The sequence below is a fragment of the Lynx rufus genome, unplaced genomic scaffold (genome assembly GCF_022079265.1).
Source record: "Lynx rufus isolate CCGP_SWC_20201006 ecotype Redwood Valley unplaced genomic scaffold, mLynRuf1.p SCAF_8, whole genome shotgun sequence".
Taxonomy (NCBI): Eukaryota; Metazoa; Chordata; class Mammalia; order Carnivora; family Felidae; genus Lynx; species Lynx rufus.
Window position 1 is genome coordinate 101,839,257 of NW_025814896.1, and position 20,561 is coordinate 101,859,817.

At 45.6% G+C, this 20,561-nt stretch overlaps 1 protein-coding gene across 2 annotated transcripts in view; it reads left to right on the top strand.

The window, feature by feature from the left end:
• SMYD1 (SET and MYND domain containing 1) overlaps nt 1-20,205 on the top strand; it is a 39,812-nt gene extending 19,607 nt beyond the window's left edge. Inside the window, exons 4-10 of one of the 2 annotated variants that reach the window (XM_047069666.1) lie at nt 4,474-4,604; nt 6,966-7,004; nt 9,924-10,113; nt 14,905-14,997; nt 17,147-17,310; nt 18,582-18,750; nt 20,046-20,205. In XM_047069666.1, coding sequence (XP_046925622.1) covers nt 4,474-4,604; nt 6,966-7,004; nt 9,924-10,113; nt 14,905-14,997; nt 17,147-17,310; nt 18,582-18,750; nt 20,046-20,204 — 945 coding nt within the window. In that variant the 3' untranslated portion in view covers nt 20,205. The remainder of the gene's footprint in view (nt 1-4,473; nt 4,605-6,965; nt 7,005-9,923; nt 10,114-14,904; nt 14,998-17,146; nt 17,311-18,581; nt 18,751-20,045) is intronic. The other variant, XM_047069667.1, reaches the window with a different exon arrangement.
• Nucleotides 20,206-20,561: the final 356 nt, after the last annotated feature.

The following is a 20,561-nucleotide window of genomic DNA, read 5'->3' on the forward strand; positions in this document are numbered from 1 at the left end:
TTGTTTAACATAGTGTTGGAAGTCCTAGCCTCAACAATCAGACAACAAAGTGAAATAAAAGGCATCCAGATTGGCAAAGAAGAAGTCAAACTTTCACTTTTTGCAGATGACATGATACTCTACATGGAAAACCTGAAAGACTCCACCAAAAACTGCTAGAATTGATGCATGAATTCAGCAAAGTTGCAGGATACAAAATCACTGTACAGAAATCGGTTGCATTTCTATACATCAATAATGAAGCAACAGAAAGAGAAATCAAGAAATCGATCCCGTTTACAATTGCACTGAGAACCATAAAATACCTAGGAATAAACCTAACCAAAGATGTAAAAGATCTGTATGCTGAAAACTATAGAAAACTTATGAAGGAAATTGAAGAAGATACAAAGAAATGGAAAAACATTCCGTGCTCATGGATTGGAAGAATAAATATTGTTAAAATGTCAATACTACCCAAAGCAGCCTACACATTCAATGCAATCCGAATCAAAATTGCACTGGCATTCTTCTCAAAGCTAGAACAAACAATCCTAAAATTTGTATGGAACCACAAAAGGCCCTGAATAGCCAAAGTAATGTTGAAAAAAACAAAACAAAACTCAAAGCATGGGGCATCACAATCCTGGACTTTAGCCTCTATTAGAAAGCTGTAATCATCGGGGCGCCTGGGTGTCTCAGTCAGTTGAGCGTCCGACTTCGGCTCAGGTCATGATCTCACAGTCTGTGAGTTCGAGCCCCGCGTCGGGCTCTGTGCTGACAGCTCAGAGCCTGGAGCCTGTTTCAGATTCTGTGTCTTCCTCTCTCTCTGCCCCTCCCCCACTCAGGCCCTGTCTCTCTCTGTCAAAAATAAATGAACATTAAAAAAAAAAAAAAAGAAAGCTGTAATCATCAAGACAGTATGGTATTGGCATAAAAACAGATAATACAGATCAATGGAATAGAATAGAGAACCCAGAACTGGACCCAAATATATGGCCAACTAATCTTTGACAAAGCAGGAAAGAATATCCAATGGAAAAATGTCTCTTTAGCTGATGGCGCTGAGAGAACTGGACAGCAACATGCAGAAGAATGAAACTGGACCACTTTCTTACACCATTCACAAAAATAAACTCAAAATGGATGAAAGACCTAAATGTGAGACAGGAAACCATCTCCTCCTAGAGGAGAAAACAAACAACAACTTCTTTGACCTCAGCCACAGCAACTTCTTCCTCGACACGTCTCCAAAGGCAAGGGGAATAAAAGCAAAAATGAACTATTGGGACCTCATCAAGACAAAAACTTCTGCACAGTGAAGGAACCAATCAACAAAACTAAAAGGGAACCGACAGAATGGGAGAAGATATTTGCACGTGACATATTGGATAAAGGGTTAGTATCCGAATTCTATAAAGAGCTTACTAAACTCAACACACGAAAAACAAATAATCCAGTGAAGAAATGGGCAGAAGACATGAATAGACACTTTTCCAAAGAAGACATCCAGATGGCCAGCAGATACATGAAAATATGCTCAACATCACTCATCATCAGGGAAATACTTCACACCAGTCAGAGTGGCTAAAATTAACAACTCAAGAAACAACAGGTGCTGGTGAGATTGTGGAGAAACGGGAACCCTCTTGCACTGTTGGTGGGAATGCAAACTGGTGCAGCCGCTCTGGAAAACAGAGAAAGTACCTCAAAAAATTAAAAATAGATCTACCCTATGACCCAGCAACAGCACTACTAGGAATTTATCCAAAGGATATAGGAGTGCTGTTTCATAGGGACACATGCACCCCAATGTTTATAGCAGCACTTCCAACAATAGCCAAATCATGGAAAGTGCCCAAATGTCCATCAACTTATGAATGGATAAAGAAGATGTGGTTTTGGGGCACCTGGGTGGTTCAGTCGGTTAAGCGTCCAACTTTGGCTCAGGTCATGATCTCATGGTTCGTGAGTTCGAGCCCCATGTCGGGCTCTGGGCTGACAGCTCAGAGCCTGGAGCCTGCTTCAGATTCTGTGTCTCCTTCTGTCTGCCCCTCCGCTGCTTGCACTCTGTCTCTCACATTGTCTCAAAAATAAATAAACATTAAAAAAGGTTTTTTTAAAAAGCTGTGGTTTATATATACAATGGAATACTACTTGGCAATGAGAAAGAATGAAATCTGGCCATTTGCAGCAATGTGGATGGAACTAGAGGGTATTATGCTAAGTGAAATAAGTCAGAGAAAGACAGATATCGTATGTTTTTACTCATATGTGGAACTTGAGAAACTTAATAGAAGACTATGGGGGAAGGGAAGGGGAAAAATAGTTTTAAACAGAGAGGGAGGTAAACCCATGAGAGACTCTTAAATACAGAAACAAACAGGATTGATGGGGCAGTTGGGGAGAGGGTAAAATGGGTGATGGGCACTGAGGAGGGCACTTGTTGGGATGAGCACTGGGTGTTGTATGTAAACGATGAATCATGGGAATCTACCCCTGAAACCAAGAGCACACTGTATACAATGTATGTTAGCTAACTTGACAATAAATTGTATTTTTTAAAAATGTAGGGGCGCCTGGGTGGCGCAGTCGGTTAAGCGTCCGACTTCAGCCAGGTCACGATCTCGCGGTCTGTGAGTTCGAGCCCCGCGTCAGGCTCTGGGCTGATGGCTCAGAGCCTGGAGCCTGTTTCCGATTCTGTGTCTCCCTCTCTCTCTGCCCCTCCCCCGTTCATGCTCTGTCTCTCTCTGTCCCAAAAATAAATAAACGTTGAAAAAAAAATGTAAAAAAAAATACGGGCTTCAGCTGATGGCATGAGGCCCACCTATACATTATGCAAGCTAGTTTGCTTCACTCAGAGTCTACTGATTGATTGATTGATTTAAACTTTTTAACGTTTATTTATTTTGGGGAGAGAAAGAGAGAATCCAAAGCAGGCTCCAGGCTCTGAACTGTCAGCACAGAGTCTGATGTGGGGCTCGAACTCACAAGCTGTGAGATCATGACCTGAGATGAAGTTGGACACTTAACTGACTGAGCCACCCAGACACCCCTAGTCTACCGATTTAAATGTTATATACAGAATACTGTTTAACTAAATATCTGGGCACTACAGCCCAGATTAACCATAAAATTAACCATCATAACTTTCCATATATTTATTTTATGCAATCTTTAAATACAAGATGAAATCATTGCCTTTAGCACTCCAATTTTATAGAATAAGAAGCCTAGGCCTGGAGAGGCTATGTTATCTCCAAAGCCCACATAGTGATAATGGGCTGGTATCCAAGAAAGGAGTAGAAGCAGTCTGGCAGGTGATTCTAGATTTTTTACTCTTAGCAGTTATGCTCTATAGCCTTGGGGTGAATGGGTGTCACAGACCGATCCTGGGTATCCCTAAAGTGGTCCAGGGATTAGAGTCACAAGACCACATAATCACCAAAGTGCAGAGCTGAAAGAACTCTTAGAGATCATCTAGTCCAACCTACAGATGGGAAAACTGAGGCTCAGGGAAGAAGGAAATTTGCCCGAGGTAACAGCTTGTTAGTGGTACTGACAGGCTTGACTTCATGTATTTGCTGAATGACTGGCGAGATTGAATGGAGAAAGGGACATTCCTGCAATATCTATGACACATAGCCACGTGAGTGCATGCATGCATATGCATGAGCACAGTGTAGCACATGTTTACATACGTATTTATGCAGACAGCAGACGTTTGTGTGCAGTGGTTAATGTATTCTAGGTTGTATTTATTCTTATGCATTTTTTTGGAAAAGGTATTTGGAATTTGTTTCTATAAAGAATAAGTGATTTTGGGGGAAAGGAAATCAATAGAGTGCCACATAAGTAGTAACCAACTTGATTTGTCTTGCATTCAAAGATACATGTTAAGTGTTACACTCAACAGATTTTAAAATTGTGAACAGGAGTAAAAAATATCCATCCACCAGACCCAAAACAATCAAAAAGAGATGTCAATTTTATGAGCAGCTATAGGAGTTGAGGGTGGGTAGGCAAAGGAAGCAGGGGAGGCACACAGCCCTCTGTATCTACGCACACACACACACACACACACACACACACACACACGTGCATGCACACACATACACAGAGTAAGGCAGAGCAGGTCATGGAGAAAAACCAAAATAGATACTGGGGAAAACTCATGTGAGACCCAGAAACAGGAAAAGAGGGAGACTTCTCAGAACCAACGTTTCCATCTTTGGCCTGTTTAGAATACAGCTACCAAAAGCTTCCAAGGTGGCTTTGTTTTTTGGCAAGTACAGTACTCTCCCAGGGTGCTCACCTTGAGGGTCCTTTGGAGTCACCTAGAGAACAAGAGATTAATTGTTTTGTTGCAGACTCTCTAAGCATCTCCAGGATTAGACTGAGTCTTCTATTTTCTTGAACTTTGAACAGACAAGATGGTGTTCTGTCCTTGGTCTATGTCTGTTAATCGACTGTTTTATCTTTTCCTCTGAGTAGATTAGCTGCAATGGCTTCACACTCAGTGACCAGAGAGGCCTGCAGGCAGTGGGTGTGGGCATCTTCCCCAACCTGGGCTTGGTGAACCATGACTGTTGGCCCAACTGCACCGTTATATTTAACAATGGCAAGTGAGTATGTCTTTAACTGGGGATGGTATCATGGGGATGTGGACCCTATTGTGTTTTCTCTACTTGACCTAAACCAAACTGTGGAACCTGAACTAGCATGGATTTTGACTGGGCAGCAAATAGAAATTTTGTTCTAGGGGCACTTGGCTGGCTCAATTGGATGAGCAAGCGACTCTTGATCTTGGGGTCATTAGTTCAAGCCCCACATTGGGTATAAAGATAACAAAAAAAAATTTTTTTTTAAATAAAAAACATTTCATTCTAGAATAATTGTGGATAAGAGAAAGGTAATGAGAAAGCAAAGGATTCCACATGGGTAATAACTGAGTCTTTGCATGTTTCTTGAGGCTGCCTAGATGTGTTAGGTAATTTATTTATTTTGAGAGGGAGAGAGAGAGAGAGAGAGGGAGAGAGAATCCCAAGTAGACTCCATGCTGTCAGCATGGATGTGGGGCTCTGTCCCACGAACCATGAAATCATGACCTGAGCTGAAATATAGAGTCAGATACTTAGCTGACTGAGCCATCCAGGCGCTCCAAACCTCTACTGTATTAAAGCTCAAAGCCTGGGATTATCTACCAGGCAGTCATTGCAGAACAACATCAACTGAGAAGGTGCTTGGCAGAAGCATATATTAGTCAAGGTCCCAGCAGAAATCAGAAGGTACACTCAGTGTTTACCCAAAGATAATTTAATAACAGGAAAATTTACAGAAGTAGGGGTAAAGTTTAAGAAACTAACAAGGAATGGTGAGGTGTGCAGGGTCTAGCAATAGTATGAAATCCTTACCACCTCCAGACCTGGAGGGGCAGGTGGAGGAAGTACTGTTCCTGCATCTGGTGAGAGCTGTAGCATGGGAGAGTTCTGTTTCTCCACTCTCCACCCAGTGGCTTGGCTGTACTGGTAAAGAAAACTGGCACTGCTGGAACCATGGCCAGGCAGAGAGGGAGCCAGGAGAATTAAATACCCCAGCCTCCCTCTCCTCCCATCTTCTGATCCCCTCCCACTGGCCAAACTCCAACCAGAAGCCAGAGAGCAAAGGACTCTGGGTGATGAAGCTCCCAGAGGTCATCCCCCCTCACCCCCAACTCCCAAGGCACAGATCAGGGGACAGAAGGACAAAGAATGGATCTTGGGATGGGCATAAATGGAGAAGTCAGCAAACAGAATGAGAGCCTGGCTGTCCATGACTCAGGGCTGGGGGAATTTGGAGGACGAGGCCTAAGCAATATTACTTATTTTGCTCTTAGAGATGAGACAAGATTTTATGACAGGTGTAAGTCAACTCTGAGCCATCAACAATGAGCTGCTTTGCCCCCAAACTTCCTGGAAACCAGAGACAACGGTTTCTGGTTCTCAGTCAAGAATCAAGTCTAAACCCCAATATAGCAAGGACTCTGCTTTCCCTTTTCCTTCCTATTTCTGGAAACAAAGGCCTGCATGACACCAGGCTCTAAGCAAGTGAGAAAGTTACTCAAGACAGAGAAGTTTATTTGGGACCCAGATCATTTTTCCCCGGAATTTGCATTTCCCTTGCTAAGCCTCTTGGGGTCATTGACGTGGACCTCATAGAATACTCCTCAGAGGGGCTGTTGTCCCAGGTTAGCCTGCTTGGCTGAGGATCAAATTCAGCCATATATGGGGCTGGTCTTTTGGGACACCACTCCCCTAAGCAGTGTTGACCCAGGCCCCCCCCCGCCCCCCCCCGTCACTACATGTAACAGCTGTAGGAGCCCAGGAACCCTTTCTTCAGACCAAATCTGATGTCTGCTCTGGCTTCTTTGCATCCACTAATTTTGAGCAGCCATATTTACCTGGCTTCTTGGCTGTTGTGCAAAAGAAGGTGATTTTGCAGTCATAGTCTAGCTGCCTGCCATAGTGGAAAGAACCCAATTCTAACCCAATGGAATTTTACATGGAATTTTACATACTACCTATGTGACCGAACCAACCTCCATTTGCAGTTCACACAGTCCCCAAGATAGACATCAAAGAGGCCACGATGCTTGTGAGTGAGATAACAGCACCCATACAGGGTTTAGCACCTATTATTAAATGCACTGTCTCATGGTAGTCCCATTACCAGGTTGCAGTTGAGGACGGTGAGCCCAGGAAAGGGAAATAACTTGTCCAGAGCTGAAGACCTTTGAACCCAGAACTTCTCATTCTAAATCCAGTGCACTTTCCACTATAGCAGTCTGCTTCTTGTCAAGTGAGCCCCCACTGGAAGGGGCTGGGATAAAGGTGGTGGTGATGGCCAAAGCTTTCATTGCATAAGCTGGAATGCTGTGCTCCCTTGCTAGCTGTACTGGACCAGCCAATGGTAATGATTTCCATTCGGGTGTCTGTTTTGTCTTTCAGTCATGAGGCAGTGAAATCCATGTTTCACACCCAGATGAGGTGGGTCAGTCCTTGCAAGCATCCCTGCCCCTCTGACCCATCTCCCTCACTTGCCTGGTTTGCTGGGGCCGCCCCCTCCCGAGACTCCGAAGCTGCTCTCTGGCTGTAATATCCTTCCACAGCCCAGAGTCTGGTCTTTGCTGAATGCTATATTTTAAATGCATATATATTAATCGTTTTGTTCCTCACCCACCCACTCCCCACCGTGCCTTTGCTTCTTTTTTTTCCTGTCTTTCACTCCTTGCTTCTCTCACTACCCCAATCCCAAAGCATGCCAGTCCCTTCTAGTCCACATCACCTTAGCAAAACCCACGCTGTCCGTCGAAGTCCTGCTTATATAAAATGAGGATGCTGATATTACTGACGTACTAAAGGGACTGTGTTTATGTATAACCCCCAATTTCTCACCCAGACTGTCTTCTGAATATAGCACCTGTAGCTGCAATCTTTTTGATAAATATTTATTTACGCTGTTTGTTCAATGTTTCTGGCCAACTATGAATTAGTGGTTTAGGTAAGATTTTGCTTTTACTTTTCTTAGTGACAAATAAATGGCCCCAGGTGGATCTATTTCTCAGGCTGGGTTTGAAAGTACTTGAAATGCTCTTTAGATTAAGAACAAAACTCTGCATGGGAGTTTGGGCTCTGGGAAGGCAGGGGTAGGAGTGGTTGCTGCATTGGAGTATGTGTTGGTCTGCATTACATGTGACTTTGGATGATTCCCATCATCCCTTGGGCGTTTGGTCCCACATCTGTAGAGCAAAGGTCAAGATGAGCACATCTCTAGGGACCTTCCTAATTTTAAGTCTCTGGGGCTCTGCACTGCATTTCTAATCTCTCCAAGAAATAAATACGTTAAATAAGTTGCCTATGTGTGCCTCAGTTAGCTGAACTCCAGAATTGCAGGCATTAAAGATGGAAAAGGGAGAATGGACTGATGGTTGCTATTCATCCCCTGACCCTGAATCCCAAGTTAGGTGAAATGGGGCATGCATATTTTCATATTTAAGGGATACGAAGTTCATTTGGTTTTGAAAATTCTCTACATAATTGAGATAATTTGAGATACTCTGAGACCTTGCGAGAACTGACTGAGCTGTGATAGGAAGAAAGGCTATTGGGAATCCTCACTCAGTTGGCATTGAATCACTGTTGAATGGGAATATGTCACAATGGAGCCATGTGGGGTTGGTGGGGGCAGAATTACTTACCTTACCAGGACCAGATGCCAGAGATCCACACTCAACACTGGCCCAGGAGTTGTTCACATGGAACGATTTAGAACATTGGCAGAGCTCTGAAGTCAAAGGCTTTGGTGCATTTCTTTCCCTGTGCATGGCAGACCTGGGAGGCAGACTGAGGACACTCTAGGGAGAGGATTATATTGAGATGAAGTGTGAATGGCACTCGATTTTTCATCTTGACTGTTGCCAAAGTGCTGTGGGACCTCATGGGGGGAGTTCCTTCCCCTCTCTGGGTGGCGGTGCCCTCCCTTGTGAAATGGGGACGTTGATCCCCTGCAGCTGAGACTATTAGGATTCTAAGCTGGGCTGTGAGGAGAATCATACAACTCACCTCTCCCTCTTGCCTTTCACCATGGCAGGACAGCTGCTGCCAAAAACTGGGGTGGGGAAGAAAAGAAAGGGGTCCCACGGGCACATGAACAGGCACTGAGACTTTGCCAGGCTCCCTCTGAATTGTTTGTATATATTATCACGTTTATTTGGCATGTCAGGGTACCCCGATTTGGGAGAAGGCTTTTTTACCTTAAGTGGTCACCTAAGATACTTGGACATGCCTGTCACTTCCAGTCAGTGGTTACTCACCTGGTTGTCACCTCAGAGTGTGTGGAACGAGCCGGTCACATGGTGTCTGACTCAGCCTCTCTGGGAGGTAGCGGAAATAAACACAGACCTGTCTGCAGATGTTCTCCCCAGCCCTCTGCGTCCTGCCACCCACTCTCTGGGTGATGGCTTCCCACTGGGCAGTGAGAAGATCCTGGGGGGACACAAGAGCACAGCTAGGCAGCCAGCTTGCGGGGCTCCCCGGTTGTTCTCTGTAGCTCCTGGCCTTGTGGTGGAGGGTGCATGATTGAGAGGCCCACGAGCTGCTCTGCTTGTTTGGCTTAGCTGGATGTCAGCTCTGCAGCGAGTGGGCTTTTGTCCTCAGCACCTTCTGTATCTGTTACCTGGTAAGGTGGTAGTGCTGTAGGTAATGAGAGGGTCAGGTCTAGGCTGGAAGGGGATTGAAATGCCATCTGCTGTTGCTACCTACCTTCAACCAAAACCCGCGTCCCCCCCCCCCCCCCGGTAAATACAAAATGAACAATGCAGCAGGCTAACAGAGCCAGCCTTTGTTTATTCGTCATCAGCGATCTCCAGGCCTGTCTCTTTCCATAACGTAGACCAGAACCAGTGGACTGAGGGGTAGGTGAGGGAGGGCTTAATGTTGAACCCAGAACAGGCCACAATTGTGGGTAACTGAATGTACGTACTTTCAAAAGAGTAGTCTCTAAACTAAGCAGAGGCAACTGTTGAGTCTTCTCCTATTTGGAATGTTTACCTTATTATTTCTCCCTTCCTTTGTTGCAGGCATCCAGTAGCTAAATGTACAGGGATAATTGCAGGCGGGGAAGCTACGTATGGCTTTGTGACTGTGCCCAGCCCTCTCCTGGGAATCCATTTAATTGGATTTCAGAGCAATTAACTGAATGGAGCAGATTTGATTGTTATAATGTGTAGAGCAGAATTATCCAGAAAATTGTCCTTTGGGTCCTTTGGGGGTGGGGGTGGGATTGGGAGTTTTCTTGGAGTGCTAGTGGGAGTTGTCTTTAAGACTCAACTCCCTGAGACCTTGGAGAGCAGAGACCCCACTCTGAGAGCCCTGGATTTGATTTACTCTTTCCTCTACCTTGTCCAGAATTGAGCTCCGGGCCCTGGGCAAGATCTCAGAAGGAGAGGAGCTGACCGTATCCTATATCGACTTCCTTAACGTCAGTGAGGAGCGCAAGAGGCAGCTGAAGAAGCAGTACTACTTTGACTGCACGTGTGAGCACTGCCAAAAAAAGCTGAAGGATGACCTCTTTCTGGGGGTGAAAGATGACCCGAAGGTACTTGTAGTCCTGCTCCTGGGGTGTCTGCGACCATCTTCTCTGGGAGCCAGCAAGGGTGGATTTCACAGCTCATCCGTGCAGAGAACCAGCCTGTGACTATTAGAAAGGTGCTGTGGGGTGGTGGACAGGACATAGAGGAAAGGTACCAGCTAGCATCCTGGGGCCACCACTTGCCAGGTGTTTGCGTTGGTGAAGTTGCTCAGTGTTCTCATCTGTAAAATAGGAATGATGGCACCCACCAGAAGGGGTTGCTGTGGGGACTGAACAAAGTGATAAATGTAAAGGAAGTGGCATACAGAGTGGACACTGAGTAAATTTTAGTTCTTCTCTGTGCCCTTTTGCTGGTTAAGTAATGCTGAGAGTTTCATATATTGAGACCAGATGGGCAAAGAGATTATTTGCCTGGTTATCACAAAGATATTCCTAGTCCCATGGAAATGGGCAGTGTAGAGATTGGGTAATGTGCTTAAATCCTGAATAGCTTGTTGCCTGGTTGCTGGTGAGACCACCAAGCAGCTAAAGGATTCCTGAGGGGGATTTCAGGAGCTTGGCTGAGCTGGGAGAGAGCCCAGCAATGGTATAAACAAAAGGCTAAAACTGGACTCCTCTTGTTCCATTTTCCCCCATGGAAAAGTGCACAGGTGGAGGGTCAGGTGGGGGTCTTCTCCCTGCTGAGGGGCTCAGCCAAAGGGGTTCAGCAGTTTTATGGACCTGAGATGGGGAGAGGGTGGAAGAAGCTGTGGGGGAAGGGCTAAGGGTAGAAAAGTACTGGGTACCAAGTTGGAGTGGGGGAGAGAATCTTCAAGGTTCCCTCCTCCTCCTCTGGAAGGAGGCCTCCAGAGGTCAAGGCCTCAGGTAAAGAGACCTAGGAATGAAGGCTCCTGGCTAGGAATACGACCATGCAATATGTGGCTCTTGGTTCTCCTCTCTTTACTTTAGATACGCTGCTACCAGCTGGTGATGATATGCCCACGTCTTCCAGTGTGGAATTGCAGAGTTGGCGTCTCTCTTGATATAAAAGATTGATGATTTCTGCTTGAACCTACCTGGATTCAAAGCAAAAGCTTTCTATTGTTTTTATGTAAAATTTGGTTTCTCTATGAAAATAAATAAACAAAATAAAAGTAACCCAAACCAAAATTAGTCAACCAAAAAAATTCATCAGAAAAAAATTGAGTTTAACCTATTTTTATTTTTTTAAATGCTTATTTATTTTGAGAGAGAGAGAGAGAGCAGGGGAGAGGCAGAGAGAAAGGGAGAGAGAGAATCCCAAGCAGGCTCTGCACTGTCAGCGAGTGTAGGGCTCGATGTCACGAGTCATGAGATCATGACCTGAGCCAAAATCAAGAGTCGGACGCTTAAGCAACTGAGCCACCCAAGTGCCCCAAATATTGAGTATAATTTTTTAAAAAGCAGTGCATCCTAAGGCAAATTCAAGGCCATTATAATGTAGTAGAAAGAATACTGGAAAATGAGCCAGGAGGCCAGTGTTAAGAGTTCGGGCTATGACACTGAATGTTTCTGAGTGTGGGCAAGCATCTTCCTTTTGAGCCAGTGTCCTCATCTGTAAAAAGGGAGTTGCACTGTTAGCAGTTTTTTCAAGCTTATCCTATCTATGTGGTTGTCAAAGCTGCTTTTCTTTAAATGCGTTTATAATGCGTTATCTCAGCCTGATAAGCCCTGTCCAGTAATCCAGGCTTTGTGACTCCTCCTCAAACTTTTGATTCGCATCAGAATGCCTCCTGACTCCTTAATACATGTATGTGTTAACTCGTTAATATGTGTGCGTATGTTAACCTGGATCAAAGTCAAAACCAAATATTTACAAAATGCGAAAATAAAACCAAAATGTTTAACATTCCCCTCAACTGTAGCTTTGGGCCCTCCTTGTTTGGATTGCTTAGGTTTTTCTTTTTCTGTCTCCTCAGTTCTCACCCCTGGTTTTCACGATAGGAATATGCCAGTTTTTCAACGTTGGGGAACCAGTATCCCTCTTTCCCTCTTCTCTTCTACTTCTGGCTCCTCCCTCTCCAGTGGGTCCTTCCCTTCTGATGATTCCTCCCCATCTGATGACTTCTCCCCTTCCTCCTAGTCTTCCTCCTCCTCTTCCTCTCGCTCCTCTTCCACTGACGTTTCCCTCTGCTCCAGCTCCTTACTCTTGTCCTCCTGGTTTTCTATTTATTTTGCATTTCTGGGGAGGAGAGTCTCTCTCTGCAGGGTTCCTAAAATCCTATCTGCAGATCCTGCTTTCCTGCCTTTACTCTGAAAAGTGGAGCCAAATGGAACAGCCCTATTTCCTTTCTCAGAATAGCTTTATCACATGTTGCACATGCAATTAACAACCTACTAGCCAGGTTGTTTTGAGAATCTTGGCAGCTGCCTCCTTGAGCAAATTTGATTCACTTCCAAAGCTTGAAGTAACACTCTTCCTTACAACATCAAATTGAACAAGAATTTTATTAGTACCTGACCACTTGGTATTCTCCAGCTCTACCCTGATTTCTCCAGAAGATTCCTACGAATTTTGAGTTTTAAAGATGATGGAACTTACTATAGATTAGAGATTAGTGCTCATAAACTAGAAGTGCTTCAATGACTCATTATTTGAGCAACAAGCAATGGATGAAAGGAAAAATCTAGGTTTGACAGATTGGTGGTACACCTCTGGACTACCAGTTACAGAACTCTGCCCAACCAGATGAGACATAGACCCCCTCTTACTTATGTGCTTGATTCAAATGAGTTTAGGAAAGCAGATATGCACTTAAATGACCTGTCTGGAACTGAGACACAATCCGAGTTAACAGAAGGCAAAGAAGTACTCTGGAGCTAGAGGGTAGCCAGAAGCCAGAAATCTGAGCCACATCAAAGATCAAGACAAAGGTTGGGTCAGGAGTGAGGCCCGTGAGCAGAAATCACAGCACTGGTGGATGCAACACTTGTTGGCGTCAGGCCACGCAAGACCCCAGAGATGCAGAAGGATTCCAGGGAGGCCAGATGCAGAAGGAAATGAGGGTAGTCAAAACCGTAGTGTTAGTTAACTAACACTTTAGTTAGTTAAGAACTCTGCGGAAGCCAAAGTGCAGTGCGTAGAATAAATACAAAGGCCATTCCTTAGAATATCCTGACCCTGAAGCAAGCTGTCCTGGCCAGGGCCTCTCATACTGCAAGGTGGATACTCAGTATAGAACTGGCCCAGGACAGCTGGGAGACCAAGGGAAGATCCTGATCTCCATCTATTAAGGGACTGTATTTTTATGGGAACAGATACCCATCCTCTTGTTACTTTTTGGTGGTTTGGTGAAGGTCATGATCTCACAAAACAACGTAAGCAGCAAATCGAAATGGAGCCATTGGACCCAATTCCTTACAGTGAAAAAATTGGAAAACTGGTTGAATAAATTATTCTGGCTTTATATAGTGGAAAAGTCTATAATTATTAAGCGTGGTGCTGTATTTTTATATTGACAGGGGAAAATATCCATAACGTACTGAGTGAAAGAAACAGACTATAGACAGAAATCTGATACTATTCCAGTTAGAAGAAATATTTGGTGCTGTTGGCATATACACACACGCATGTGCACATGTACAGGTGGTTCAGCCAGGATATACTGCTAAGGCCGTATAAATGTATGGCTGCTTATGGTCAGTGTCTGTTCTGATTGATCAGTGCCTTTCCTGTACCAGTTGTTAAATATTTTAAATATTATTCCTGTATATATGCATTGGAAAGTGTTCCTCAAAATGCTATGTTCATCTTTGGGTGGATTCCAAGGATTTCTGGTTTTTCTCCATGCTTTTTTCACGTGTTTTAGTTTTTTGTTTTTTGTTTTTTTTTACAACTTCTATATATCATTTTTATGGTCGGAATAAATAACAAAGTTTTTTTCATTTTGGAAAAAAGTTTTATCAGATTTGTGTAGGCAAAAAAAAAAAAAAAAGGAAAAGAAAAAAATTCTTATTTTTGTATTCCGGAAAAGAGTTTCTGATATGGATGAGCCCAGCAAGTAAACTTTCTCTTTGGACACTGAGAAGTTTGGCACTTCTTATTCAAAATTATGATGCCCTCGTGGGCTTTTAATTATGGTGCCTCCTTGCCTGAAATATCAAACCTTGGTTTTTGAAAAATAAGATCACTGGACCATGTAGGCAAATGCAGTAAGCCTGATGAGTCTAGATTTCACAGAGACAGCTGACAAATTCTCTCATGATATAATTTGGTCAAGACAAAGAAATATGAACTGGGTACAAAGATACTTTGGAAGGGTTTGAATGCCCACAACCACAAGTCCCTTCTATAATGAGCTCAATGGCAAACTGGAGCACGTTTTTTTGGTTAAGCCGTAAGCTTCTGTCCTCAGTCCTGTGCCAGTCAGTATTTAAATCCATGACTTGTGCGAAGACTAAAATGCGAGGGCATTACCTGTAGAACACATGGTTGACTTGAAGTAAAGACAAATAATGGAAGATATTTTGGGTGATAGAATGAGAATGTCAGATTCTGCACTGGGGTTCCAAAACCCAGGCATGAGCACCAGGTGGGGAACAATTGTCTGGCAGCAAGGTGCTAGGGCTTGGTCAGTCAAAAATGCATGTGAGTCAGAAGCATGATGAGGGAGCTGGAAAAGCTATAGGGATCTTGAGCAGCATTTATGGAAATGAAGCATTCAGAATGAGGAAAGCGTTAATCTTGTCCTACATTGAATGTCAAAGATGGCAGCTATTCAAAGATGCAATGGGTTGCTTCGTGAGGGGGTCTCTAACTCAATGTTCCTTTTTTCCCAGCCCTCTCAGGAAGTGGTAAAGGAAATGATACAGTTGTCCAAGGATACACTGGAAAAAATTGACAAGGCTCGCTCTGAGGGTTTATACCATGAGGTAAGAATTCATTTTTATAGGGATGAGGTGGGGAAGAGGGCAGAAAGATTCTCTAGTATGGGAGGGACATGGGGAGGGGTGGAGATGAGGAGGCTACCCAGCAGGTTGTTTTTCTGGAGGATAGCCCTTGGTTTGCACCATGACTCTTCTTGCCCTTAAGCCTTTAGCATCTCTTGGGGATGTGTTCTCAGTGATTGCTCAACCGACTAAAACTGGGTCTGAGGAGAGCACAGGCAGCCTGGCAAATGTCCCTGGGGGGTCTGTGATATCTCAGGTTGGCATCAGAGGTGGAGAAATGGAAATGGCAGTGGGTCGCCTGCTTTTTCCTAATTGAATGCATGTCCTGGCTACAGTTTCCAGTCTCTACCAACTGAGCATTCAGCCCTGGCTCTCGAAGCAGCAGGAATTGTCAACTGGATGTACACTAGAATCTTGGAAAACTCCTGATGCTCAGGCTCCGACCTAGGACGTTTTCACCCAAATCTCTTGGGGGTAAAACCCAGATGTCAAGATTTTTAAAACTCTCAAGTGATTCCAATGTGCACCCAAAATGGAGACCCACTGCCACACACTGACCTGCAGAGTACTTGCATCAGATTTACCTGGGCAGCTTGTTGGAAATGCAGATTCCCATGTCTCGCCCCCTAAGATATGATTTGTCAAATCTGCAACAGAACACAGCGACTGTGAATCAGTGTCTTTCCCCCAGGCTCTTTCAACAACCCAGGCATGTAGCTGGGTTTGGAAGCCACCAAGGCATGGCAGTGAGAGATGAATTTGTTTTCATTTCCACCTGCTTCTCCTTTATTTTCATCCTCTTCATTTACTTATTCATTGCACATTTGTGAGCCCTTACTGGTGGGGTGACCAACGCGAGACATGCTCCTTGTCTCCCAGGAGTTCTCATGGGTGGGGAGACAGGCACGCCAGCAGGGTGTTACTGTACAATGTGGAAAACCTATGTCAGAGGCACGACGTAGGAGCTGAAGCAATCAGGAGGGCTCCGCTGGTTCCAATCTTCTGACTTCTCATTTCTCCCCTTCCATTCAAACCTAACAGGACCAGGTGTAGACCTGGACACTGGCCCCGTGGGGTTAAGAGGATTGTCTTCAGGATGGATTGATGTCAGTCCACAGTTGGTCACACCCCCCACCCATGGGACTCTGGGAGAGTCTCAGAGCAAAATTAGTTTCCGCTCATTTGAGATGGAAGGAATTGTGTGACATTTCTCCCATGACAGCGGCAAGTGAAGGGGGAACAACGAACAACTAAAATCTAGAGGCCATCTGACTTTGTAGGATGCAACCCAAGCCCATGTGGACACAGGAATCAGTCAGAAAAGCCTGACTCCAAGCTCAGTGGGGTCAGGCCCATCTTATTCCTTACCAGAACCAAGGTGACATCCTCCTGGTGGGTCTCCCAGCCTCCTGGGAGCCTCCCTTTCTGCCAGCTCATCTTGTATGCTTCCATCGGGGAATGATTGTCCAAACTCTCTGCATAAGGACCACCCAGGAGCTTATACACCCTACAGATGCCAGGGTCCCTCCCCCAGATATTTGCTTTCAGTTGGTCTGGGGTAGGGTCCAGACACTGCTGTTTTTAAAAATGTCTCCAGGTAATCCCAGAGCCCAACCAGGGTGGAGAGTCACAGGAATGGTGGTTCAGATAAAGCCCGGCTGCTTAGTTTGAATTCTTGCTCCATGTTTTACCACCTGCGTGACTTTGGCAAAGCACTTAACCCTTTCTGTGCTTCAGTTTCCTCATCTGGTAAAACGGGAATGTTAGTAGTACCTATCTCATTGCATTATTGTAAGAGTCAATCAATCAATCAATCAATCAGTCAATCTCTCTCTCTCTCTCTCTCTCTCTCTCTCTCTGTCTTTCATAACTCTCTGCTACCTACTGATTATGAAAACTCATTTTTGTCATATGTCAGCCATATCTCCCACTGTCACCCTTTCCATCCCTGCATCGTAGCCAAATAGGGCCATTTTGCTATTCAGATCACAGACTGGTGCTCCTGCACCTCTGTCAGCCATTTCCTCGGTCTTAAAAGAACGAATGTCTAGTGTCATCGTGGTGCCCCCATATGTGAGCTAAGTGCATGCTGCGGTGCCGTGGTCACGGTCAGGTCCTGTGTCTCCTCCAGGTTGTGAAATTGTGCCGGGAGTGCCTGCAGAAGCAGGAGCCGGTGTTTGCCGACACCAACCTCTACACGCTGCGGATGCTGAGCACTGTTTCGGAGGTCCTCTCCTACCTCCAGGCCTTTGAGGAGGCCTCGCACTACGCCAGGAGGATGGTGGATGGCTATATGTAGGTAACAATGCTGGGTCTCAGAAAGTCTCCTGGAAAAGTGTCTATTCCAGGGATGGCAAAGATGGCACCCATATTGCTGTCTCTCCCTCCTGCACCCACGGGAGGCATCAGTAATCGACCATGGTCCTCTTTATCTTTAAGTTTATTTATCTTATTTTGAGAGAGAGAGAGAGAGAGAGAAAGCATGTGTGTTCGCATGAATTGGGGAGGGGCAGAGAGAGAGAGGGAGAGAGGGAGAGAGAATCCCAAGCAGGCTCTGCACTGTCAGCGCAGAGCTTGATGCGGGGCTCGAACTTACAAACTGTGAGATTATGACCTGAACCGAGATCAAGAGTTGGCTGCTTAACTGACTGAGCCACCCAGGTGGCCCAGTCCTTTTTATCTTTACAACTGAGTCTTTTTACCATGGTGCTCTGAGTGGTACTGACCGAATGATCAGAGTTAGTACCTGAGATGATACCTATGGGTCATCCCTGGTCTTTCCCAAATCCTCTAGCACATCTACCACTTGGGTGGCCCCTTCTGCGTTTGGTTTTCTTAAGGCTAAGTTCAGCTTGCTTTTAAGTGCTTCGAAAGGATTTCCCCCTGGCAGTCAGCACAGGCAACCCTGTGACCTTTCTTTTATTAAAGAAAAAAAAAAGGTGTTAGCCATCCTTGCTTATAAATTAGAAAATGCACAGTTCCTGCCTTCCCTCAGCCAATGTCTTTCTCTTGCCTTCCATGTCCACATTGGCATGTGAATTTGTATCTTTGACCAAATGAGTATGTTGGCACAAGAAGGTACATTTTTTTTGGAGAGAATGTTCCTCATAAACAAAAGCCAGGAAGACTGTACAATATGCTAAAAGGAAGCTCTGTTAGGACCCTGCCAAGGAGGTGAGAATACAGTTCTGTCCCAAAAAGGACATTCAAGTTATTTTTATTCCCCTAACATCTACTTTGCAGGGAGAAGGCTGGGGTGCTCCTGAGAGCTCCCAGCCTCCTGTCCTCTAGTTCAGAGTCCAATCCTGACTCCATTTCCCCATGAGGACTTGCCTTGGTGGCCCAGGTCAGAGTCTCAGCTCTCACAGCCTCACCATTCGGTGTTTTTGGTCACTGCCCACCTTCTCTGTGGCTCAGGCCCTGCCCAATGGGCTGTAGATGCCTCATGGTGCTGATGGGAGAGCAGATGGACTGAATCAATGAGGGTACATGGTGAGCTGTCAAATACCGTGCACCTCTCAAGAAGGTTGGGATGATTTGTACAATTATTTGCTATGCCCCCACAGGAAGCTCTACCACCCCAACAATGCCCAGCTGGGCATGGCTGTGATGCGGGCAGGGCTGACCAACTGGCATGCTGGGAACATTGAGGTGGGGCACGGGATGATCTGCAAAGCCTATGCCATTCTCCTGGTGACACATGGACCCTCCCACCCAATCACCAAGGACTTAGAGGCAAGTAGCATCTCAGAGATGGGCGTCCTTGTCTGGCCTGAGCTCTCTAAGGATGGGAGCTGCAGACCCCAGAGTTCTGGACTCTGCATTTGGGGAGTCCCATAGATTGCCTGCTGGAGCAGAAGGGAATTCAGAACTGCTTTAGTTCACCACCCCCCTTGTTTTACATCCGAGCAAACTGAGGCCCCGGGAAGGGGATTAACCTGTCTCTGGTCATGTAGTGAGTGGATGGCAAAGCTGAGGTTTGAACCCTGAGATGCTCCAAGCGTGGACTGGGAAAGCCTAACCAGCAGTATGCGTGCGGCCACGTACATTAGAATTTGTGCCGCATAGAGCAGAGCTGGGGAGCATAGGCCCTGGAGTCAGGCTGCTGAGACTGAACTCCAGCTTTACCACTTTCTAGCTGTGTGAGTGCAAACGTGGAATGTGTGGGCCCCAGTCTCCTCATCAGTAAAATGGAGAGAAAGGATAGGGTTGTGATAAGGGTTCAGTGAGTTAATGTGTAAAAAGCACTCAGAACAGTGCCTAGCAAATGGCCTGGTCTTAATAGCTGGGGTTTCCTTTGTGTTTGGAAGAGCTGGTTTATTTGAGGGTGACAGGGTTCAAAGGACGGTCCTCATTCAGTATGGTACAGGGAAAGAGGACAGACTTCAGTGTCATAAAACGTCTGAGAAGACTAACTTTACGTATAGTATATTAAGTTTGCCAAAGGCTCTGCCTTCTTCACTGCTGTATCCTTAGTGCCTCAATGATGCCTGGCCCTTGGTAAATGTTTCTTGCATGGAAATATGGGAGCATAGGGGCTTTTCTATGCATCACATACTGTAATCTTCTTGTTCCATTGTGACGTATGAAGGAATCTCACCCACTTTATGTGTGAGGAAACTGAGGTCTGAAAGGAGGTGTCATTTGCCTAAGGTCCCACAGTGTTAGTTGGGACCTATGTGCAGGATCCAGGGTTCAAACCCAATCCCCACCTGTCAGTTCCTGTGAACAAGCATTCTCTGCTGTGAACAATCCCTCAAGCTACTTTCTCAGGGGTCTGCCTCCCTCTCCCTAGCAAACCGAGCCCACTCCCAGGACTTCAAGCCCCCAGAGGATGTGTGTGTGTGTGTGTGTGTGTGTGTGTGTGTGTGTGTGTATCTTTGTGTCCTCTGAGTGGGAACAGCTGAATCTCAGTGTCTGGGAGTCATTTACCCCATTGTCTGCCCTTTCCAAAAGGGCGAAGGTAGGTCAGAGGCCAATACGTCCTGGTGACCTGTCATCACCGTTTATCGTGTATTTATGTCCGACAGGCCATGCGGATGCAGACGGAGATGGAGCTGCGCATGTTCCGCCAGAACGAGTTCATGTACCACAAGATGCGTGAGGCCGCCCTGAACAACCAGCCCATGCAGGTCATGGCAGAGCCCAGCAATGAGCCAGCCCCGGCTCTGTTCCATAAGAAGCAATGAGGACCGGTCTGGTGGGGGAGGGGCACCGTGGCTGGGGACCTGGGGAGACGTTCTGGAGGTGGTAGGTTTCTGGGAAGACCCTTGATGAGGAAGTTGGGGTCATGTTCACGCTTGTTGCTGTGGGAGTATACTGCTCTATGTTCCTAAGTTCATTTTGGTCCATTTAAACTCAGTTCGATTCAGTTGAACTCTACCCCAGCCCAGCCTAGCCTCGCCCAATTTATCCTGTAAATATTTATTGGGTGGTAGACCCAAGGGATAAAGAGGCTTCAAATGTAGCTGGGCAGACAAAATGTAAACAATTAAAACACAGTATAATAATAAATGCAATGGTAAACTATATGGGGGGGGGTGCAG